Genomic DNA, 8,675 nt, shown 5'->3' on the forward strand with positions numbered 1-8,675 from the left:
CTGACTATTAGAGCTGGCCCGCCGGTATTATCACTTAAAGCGCATTTGCTAATACTACAAGTACCAGAATGCTCTGCTGGTGTTTTGGTGTGTAAATCAACACTCCACATAATTTGGTGGTGGTAATGCACCAATTTGTGGCTTGCCAACCACCAAGCAAGAGGAAGTAGTCACAGCGTCCTTATATGCCGCACTACCCCCTCTGAAAAATGATTCATGGAAAGTCAGAAAATAGGACCTTTCTGAAAAGGTAGGAGGCAGAATATCTGTTTAAATGTGTAAAAGACGGGCCTGTCTGTCTTGTATGTGGAGCCAATGTGCATCACAAGGAGAACAACAACAGATGACAGTATAAAACACAACACCAAGACAAGCACAAACCTGGAAATGACTCAAAGGTGCCAAAAGTAGACGAAAAAGCGTCACATTTAACTTACAACGGAAAACGATTCCTGTTGAAATTTAAAAGAGAAGAAATGAATGCCAGTGATGTGTTTTTTTAATTTTAATTTTGCATGTGTGCAGTAATAAATCATATATTTTATTGTGTTTAGCTTTGCTTGTTCCATGTTCAGTTGTTGAGCAAAACTAGTTTGGATCCATATCAAAAGGTTCCCTGTTGTAGGAAGATTCTTTTTCAATAAATCTCAGTGTTGGCCCGTGACTTTGTTCCAGTTTTGAATTGGTAAGACCACCAGCTCCATCCGGACACCGGAGGGAGACGAACCCCCAACCCCCAGTGTCTTTATCCTCCCAACCAGCCTTCTGCCTCAGCCTTTCAAAGCCCTGAACCAGGAGCCACCTTTTTGACCTTCTTTGTAGAATTCAGGACGTGATAGTGAGTAGACTATCAATAAATATTATTTCAATCCCCCCCACACACATGAACTTACACGCTGCATTTTCATTAGATTTTATTTTTCTGTGTAAACTCTTTGCAAAATCTTGACATGCATTTGATGTGTTTGCTAACATCCATATTTCCGGTGCATGCGCGCGGTACAAACGCTGCCATCATCCAGTAGAACCAAGTAGAAGACAAGCTGCAGCTCGAAGAGACGCCTGTTGACAAATGTCCTCGCGCTTCATCTTTAAGGATTTTAGGAAGGTTTTTGGACACGACGGATCGCTGCCGGAGGGACAACGATCGTGAATGTGCTCAGTTAATTAACTAGTTCTCCTGTGGATGCCGTTGCAGCTACACTTAGCTCCCATAATCATGCAGAATATGGTCTTTTCTATATAAAGTACATTATTAACAGGACTGTTATGTGCGCAGAAGTGTAAACATTAATGGGATAGCATTCATTTATTACAAAGTATATATATATATATATATATATCTCTTGAAGCACAAGACACATCATGCATAGGATCTTTTGTCGTTGTCTTTGATGCTAGTCTCAGTTGCACACTGCTCTATAAATTGTGGCATCTTCACTCTGTAAAGTGTGCTTTCGGTAGTTTTCTGTGTTGCGCATACAGACATACGCTAAAGCCTTGAGGGTCGCGCTGTGGCCGAGGGTGATCACCCACGATTGTGCAAAGTGTGTGTTGGGTTAGGGCAGAAGTGGGCCACAACGGGCCGAGGCACGCCAGAGTCCGAAGCACGGAGCATGCAAGGAATTGCAGGAATTGTTCACCCGCTGTGGAACTTAGACTTCCCATATTTCCCTGCAACTTTTAAGAGAAGAAATATAATGTTTTAGATCAAAGGTGTTAAACCTGGGGCCCGCGGGCCAGATCCGGCCCGCCTGAGGCTCCAGTCTGGCCCACTTAGGGACGAATCCATGCTTAAAATGATCAAAGACATGAAACCATTTTGATTTGTCAGCTAGGGCTGCGCCTAAATTAAGAGTCGTGGAGAAATATGAAATACAGGAGATGCATTTAGCGTTCCCGTTATTTATGCATAACATCAATATTCACTGGGTCATGCAGCAAACAGGATCAAATTGTGGACTGAGATTAGTTTGACACCCCTGAACGATGTCGACGAAGCCACGGTAGCTCATATCAACCGTTTTTCAAGCCACTCGGTCATGCCAACACGTTGATCTCGGGGGTGAGAGTCAGCTTTGAAGCTAATTAAAATGGTTTAAGGCTTCTCAAATCAGCTTGATCACTTATGAATAAAAGATTGGCTGAACAAGCTGCAGCAGAAACAGCCATTTTGTATCTCTCCGCCTTCCAGAGGAAATGTAACTATGTTTCTAGAGCAGACTAAAAATACCTCCAGATTTAGACTGACCAGCCTCTGAAGAACAGCACTGGAGAGCCAGGCGAGGAGGTGCAGACGCGTGGTTAGACCCTCCGATGCGACCCAACGCCTCCTTCCAGGGGAGGAGGCAACTGTTGCACATTTTGTAAACACGACATTAAAAAACGCAGCGAGGTGACAGATTGAGGAAGAGGAGGAGGGAGACAGAGTTGTGCCCTGCCAGATTACATATTCAAAGAGAAGAAAGGGTTGTTTTCTGTTTGCCTCATTATCGATCAAGAACTGAAAATCTCCTCGCAGCTCTAGTAGCCCCACAGATGTCTCTGCTAATTTAAAGATCACAACTGAACAGCAACAAAGTTTAAGCTAGCTTACGTCCATCAACTGTGCATCAAATATCTATGCTAACCTGAGCAATCTAAACATTTCTTGATTTCTTGAACTACACACGAGAGTCGAGACGTGTGAAGCTGCGTCTCCTCTGACTTGGCGTCCAAACCCAGGTCAGATGTTGCTCTGCGGGACACTTCAGACGCGTCATGGTCAGCTCTAATACATAATATCAGCGAAGTATACATGTCTAATTTACTCACACCACAATTTGTCCCACAAGGAGAGTAAACATCAGCACAGGCCATGAAAGCAGAACAAATGCAGGGAAGAGATGGAGCCTGTCCGGGAGATGCTGAGTCAGCGTGGAACATTGAAAAGAGGCATTCGCTGATAAATGGAAACTAACTTTCATGAAAAACTGTGACGCGTGGAGCGAAAGTTAATCGCTAGCGACGTGATTCTCGTTGTACAAGGTGTGCCAGCGCTCGATCTTCTTGTCCTTGTTCTTCAAACACTCGTACCAGTGCTTGAGCCGCTCCCCTTTAGCAGTGATCCCCAGCTGACACCCACCTGTGGGGGAGACAGACCGGGTTGTTGCCCTGAGGTGAGGGTCCCTGACCGTGCAGCTAGCATCTGCGCTAGCTGTCCACCAATTATTCCAGATCAAAGTGACGAGCTTCCAGTTCAGCCTTCGGATCTGGAGCTTGAGCATCACTTACCAATATAGTCGTTGGACTTTCCGATGTCGTAATCCCACACGGAGATATCTAGAGTCTTCTTGGCTAGCTCGCTGTGTTTGATGTCGTAGCTGAATTCCTGAAAGTAAATCCAGAAAATTCCTCAATTTCTAGCAGGTAAATGAGGGCGGCGCCACCTTCTGGGCCAACGCTTACAGACCTCATTAAACTCCGGGTTTAACGTCCTCTTCTTGATTTGTGTTTTGCACTTGCCCTTCTTCCCCATGTCAGGCTTCAGACATCTGTCAATCACAGAGGGACACTGAAGTGATCTGGTGGATCACGGATCTGTGATCTACAGTCAGGAAAACTCAGAGTGGCGACAGGAAGGAGGAGAAATCAGGGCGGATCTGGAAGGTGCAGCCCCCTACTCACTCACACCTTTGGAGGCCCAAACATAAACTCCTCCCCTTCTCCTCCCCCCCCACCCTCCCCCCTCCTCCCCTTCCTCCTCCTCCTCCTCTTCCTCCCCCACCTCCTCTTCCTCCTCCTTCCCTCCGCCTCTTCCCCCTCCTCCCCTTCCTCCTCCTTCCCTCCTCCCCCCACCTCCCTCTCTTCCTCCCCCCCCACCCTCCCCCCTCCTCCCCTTCCTCCTCCTCCTCCTCTTCCCCCTCCTCCTCCTTCCTCCTCCTCCTCTTCCCCCTCCTCCCCTTCCTCCTCCTCCTCCTCTTCCCCCTCCTCCTCCTCCACTTCCTCTTCCTCCCCCCACCTCCTCTACCTCATTCTCCTCCTTCCCTCCTCCACTTCCTCTTCCCCTTTCTCCCCCACCTCCTCTTCCTCCTCCTCTTCCCCCTCCTCCTTCCCTCCTCCTCTTCCCCCTCCTCCCCTTCCTCCTCCTTCCCTCCTCCTCCCCCTACCACCTTCCCCTCCTCTTCCTTCCCCCACCTCCTCCCCCCACCTCCTCCTCCTCCTCCCCTTCTCCTTGAAGATTTCCGTTTCCTTTTCAGTGGAATTGTTCATGTTACACCTCAAACTGAAGGCTGAACATTTTTTCCATCATTTCTTTTGGTTTCTTTACATCCTAAAGCTTCAGTAGTGTTTCGACTTTAACGATGCTCCTCATGTGGCTCGAACTTACATTTTGACATACGGGTCAGAGTAGCCGTTAGCATCCATGGCAGCCAGGTGAACGCAGCGCACGATGCCCACAATTAGGTTGTTGGACTGGGAGCTGTACATCAGGGATATCAGAATGCGACCACGCTCCTCGTGCTCCCCTCCCTCCTTCCCAGTCTGAAACAGGGTGGAGGAGTGGTTAGATGAACCTGTCAACGTTGGCGTATTTGCTAGGTCATAAACGCTAATTGCCTCGTCTTCGTAGAGAGAGATCCCTCTGGCGCCCCCTGCTGTTGCAGTTCTCTTTGTCTGTGGATGGATGGAAGAGCAGCAGGTTAGCAAACATCTCTGGATGAAGACCAGAGCTTCGATGATGGAGGTGGGCTCAAACGCACAGGGACGACTCTCTCCAGGCACACGTTGAAGACCTTCTTCTGGTTCAGCTTCAGCTTCTTCAGAGCAACTCGGGTTTCCCCGATAAATTCATTATGTCCAAACTTGTCCTCATCACAGACAGACAGCCTGGACGCGTCAGGGGACATTCGGACATTGGACAGAGGGAGAGACACAACATTTGGCCAAAAACTGTAAATACTACTAATACTACTGCTGCTACTGCTGCTGCTACTACTACTGCTGCTGCTGCTACTGCTACTACTACTGCTGCTGCTGCTACTACTACTACTGCTACTGCTGCTACTGCTGCTACTGCTGCTGCTACTACTACTACTGCTGCTGCTACTGCTGCTGCTACTACTGCTGCTACTACTACTGCTGCTACTGCTGCTACTACTACTACTGCTGCTACTGCTGCTGCTACTACTACTGCTGCTACTGCTGCAGCTGCTACTACTCTCACTGCTGCTGCTACTACTACTACTCTCGCTGCTGCTGCTACTACTACTACTGCTACTACTCTCACTACTGCTGCTGCAGCTGCTACTACTCTCGCTGCTGCTGCAGCTGCTACTACTACTCGAGTTACAACTACTACTACTACTACTACTACTACTACTCTCGCTGCTGCTACTACTACTACTGCTGCTACTACTACTACTCTCGCTGCTGCTACTACTACTACTACTACTGCTGCTACTACTACTACTACTCTCGCTGCTACTACTACTACTACTCTCGCTGCCACTACTACTACTACTACTCTCGCTGCTACTACTACTACTCTCGCTGCTACTACTACTACTGCTCCTGATTACTACTCCAGGTGGCGTGCTTGAGTGCTGACCTGAGGGTCTTGCGTTGCAGGTCCTCCTCCGTCAGTCCGTGGTAGGTGAGAGTCTCGTTCCACAGGGGGTTGCGGGTGTTCCTCAGGGTCTTTGTGCGTAGCTTGGTGGACTGTCAGATTTAATGTAGACCAGTCAGTAGAGGCTGCCACATCTGCAGCTGCTCCAGGACAGTGTGTTGCTGTGGTCGTTATAATAGCAAGGTAACCTCTCTCCAAACATTAACGACATGACTCTAATTATTCTAAACCACCACATGGTGTCAGGCTTGAGCTGCAGCAGCACGGTCTCCCGTCCATACGTTTCAAATCACCACCTTTACCATGAATTCAGTTCATCTTTTCAAACCCGTGAGAGCTTTATGTAGAAAGTGAGGCGTTTTCTACCTTATTGGCCCCTGGCAGCAGGTGGAGCTTGACATAAGGATCTGCCAGTCCGTTTGAGTCCATGGGCTTTAGTCCCTGTGCACGGACAGCAGGATCATGGTAAAGGAGAGCACGACAAGGGTGCCATTCCCGAGCATCAATCATGGGAGGTTACCTTTGCTTTCAGGATGCTACAGTGGAGACTGTTGCTCTCCTGGTCGTAGTGTAGACCGAACTCTAGAGAGCCCAGAGTGGCTGGAAGAGAACCCAGGTAGCACATTTATGTCCAGAGAAGAGTGGACACAGTAGGAGCGCAGGACATTTGGACATTTTAAAGAGACACGTGTGCATATAATAATGACGCGTCGCTAATATCTATGAGGTGTGTGACTGAAATGAAAGAGCAGAAATGAAAGGGTGTCCTCACTGGCTTCATCAGAGTCGTAGTCGTTGCCCCCCTCCTCTTCCTCAGCTGGGGGGGGCTGCTGGCGGGCAGGGGGGGCACTGAAGGCGGCAGGCTGCCTCCTCTCGTCTCTCACGGCAGCAGGAGCCATCTGTTCCGGAGGAGCGGCGGCAGAGTAAAGTCCAGCATCTGCAAACACATTCATAGAAGATCACGCAGCTAAAGTGCCTCCATGTTCTTCAGCGTGAGGTTCTGGCCCAGCTGTGCTCACCCTGCTGGGCCGCCGTGGCTGATGCTGTGGGCGGTGGTCTGGAGCTCTGGACAGGTACCGTCTTCTTCATCACCACTGGGCTGCCCTGACCAGCGTCGCCATGGCGAGCCCCACCTGTGGCCATGGATGGCAAGGATGGTTTGGGGGCCACGCGAGGGTATCCAGCATGGGCTGGTGGCCCTGTTGATAACAGCAAGCATGGAAAGACCATCAGGCGGCACAGGTGCAGCAGGTGTGTGGCTAAACCACAGCAGGCTCCAGTATTACAGGACATACACCAAAATAACCCTTGGCTGCTGCCCGCTACAGGCTACCTGCTACAGGCTGCCCGCTACAGGCTGCCTGCTACAGGCTACCTGCTACAGGCTACCTGCTACAGGCTGCCTGCTACAGGCTACCTGCTACAGGCTACCTGCTACAGGCTACCTGCTACAGGCTGCCTGCTACAGGCTACCTGCTACAGGCTACCTGCTACAGGCTACCTGCTACAGGCTACCTGCTACAGGCTGCCTGCTACCTGCTACAGGCTGCCTGCTACAGGCTACCTGCTACAGGCTACCTGCTACAGGCTGCCTGCTACAGGCTACCTGCTACAGGCTACCTGCTACAGGCTACCTGCTACACGCTGCCTGCTACAGGCTCCTGCTACAGGCTGCCTGCTACAGGCTACCTGCTACAGGCTACCTGCTACAGGCTGCCTGCTACCTGCTACAGGCTGCCTGCTACAGGCTACCTGCTACAGGCTGCCTGCTACAGCTACCTGCTACAGGCTGCCTGCTACAGGCTACCTGCTACAGGCTACCTGCTACAGGCTGCCTGCTACAGGCTACTGCTACAGGCTGCCTGCTACAGGCTACCTGCTACAGGCTGCCTGCTACAGGCTGCCTGCTACAGGCTACCTGCTACAGGCTGCCTGCTACAGGCTACCTGCTACAGGCTACCTGCTACACCAGGGGTGGGCAAACATTTTGATTCGTGGGCCACAATGGGTTCTAACATTTGACAAAGGGGCCGGACCAGGAGCAGATGGACGGATGGAGTGCTTTGGTAACCTCACCTCATTGGAGAAAAAATACACATCTTGGGATATGGAGAAAACATGTGCTTTAATTTCAAATGAAAATGAAGAGAAGCATTGCTACAGGCTACCTGCTACAGGCTGCCTGCTACCTGCTACCTGCTGCCTGGCCTGTAGAGGTTGAGGGTTCCCTGTTGGTGTTTCTCCTCAGCTCCCATTTTTGCTTATTCATCCATCGTGTTTCGCTGCCTGCAGCCGTGCCAACGCCACCTTCCTTCCTGCCTCGCTCAGCCTGCTCCAGCTTTGTACTGGATCCTCCTCCACCGGTCCTGTCTGTCTGTCTGTCTGTCTGTCTGTCTGTCTGCCTGTCTGTCTGTCTGTCTGTCTGTCTGTCTGTCTGTCTGTCTATCTATCTATCTATCTATCTATCTATCTATCTATCTATCTATCTATCTATCTATCTATCTATCCATCCATCCATCCATCCATCCATCCACCCACCCATCCATCCATCCATCCATCCATCCACCCATCCATCATTCATCCATCCATCCATCCACCCATCCATCCACCCATCCATCATCCATCCATCATCCATCCACCCATCCATCCATCCATCCATCCATCCCCACCCATCCATCCACCCACCCATCCATCCATCATCCATCCACCCATCCATCCATCATCCATCCATCCATCCATCCATAAATCCATCCATCCATCATCCATCCATCCACCCACCCATCCATCATCCATCCATCCCTCCATCCACCCAACCACTCATCCATCCATCCATCATCCATCCATCCACCATCCACCCACCCACTCACCCATCCATCCATCCACCCATCATCCATCCACCCACCCATCCATCCATCATCCATCCATCCATCCATCCATCCACCCAACCACTTATCCATCCATCCATCCACCCATCCATCCTCCATCCACCCACCCACTCACCCATCCATCCATCCTCCATCCACCCATCCATCCATCCATCCATCCATCCATCCAGCCATCCATCCAT

The 8,675-nt window shown here is 50.3% G+C and overlaps 1 protein-coding gene across 4 annotated transcripts in view; it reads right to left on the reverse strand.

Annotated features, from left to right (window-relative positions):
• Positions 1 to 897: 897 nt before the first annotated feature.
• Positions 898 to 8,675, reverse strand: part of LOC130525359 (rabphilin-3A-like) — a 17,479-nt gene continuing 9,701 nt past the window's right edge. For all 4 annotated transcript variants that reach the window (XM_057032060.1, XM_057032062.1, XM_057032063.1 and 1 more), the window contains 11 exons: positions 6,628 to 6,807; positions 6,381 to 6,545; positions 6,129 to 6,208; positions 5,975 to 6,049; positions 5,591 to 5,700; positions 4,743 to 4,869; positions 4,600 to 4,656; positions 4,370 to 4,524; positions 3,452 to 3,533; positions 3,274 to 3,370; positions 898 to 3,124 (listed from right to left, as the gene is read on the reverse strand). In XM_057032060.1, coding sequence (XP_056888040.1) covers positions 2,994 to 3,124; positions 3,274 to 3,370; positions 3,452 to 3,533; positions 4,370 to 4,524; positions 4,600 to 4,656; positions 4,743 to 4,869; positions 5,591 to 5,700; positions 5,975 to 6,049; positions 6,129 to 6,208; positions 6,381 to 6,545; positions 6,628 to 6,807 — 1,259 coding nt within the window. In that variant the 3' untranslated portion in view covers positions 898 to 2,993. The remainder of the gene's footprint in view (positions 3,125 to 3,273; positions 3,371 to 3,451; positions 3,534 to 4,369; positions 4,525 to 4,599; positions 4,657 to 4,742; positions 4,870 to 5,590; positions 5,701 to 5,974; positions 6,050 to 6,128; positions 6,209 to 6,380; positions 6,546 to 6,627; positions 6,808 to 8,675) is intronic.

The sequence above is a fragment of the Takifugu flavidus genome, chromosome 5 (assembly GCF_003711565.1).
Source record: "Takifugu flavidus isolate HTHZ2018 chromosome 5, ASM371156v2, whole genome shotgun sequence".
Taxonomy (NCBI): Eukaryota; Metazoa; Chordata; class Actinopteri; order Tetraodontiformes; family Tetraodontidae; genus Takifugu; species Takifugu flavidus.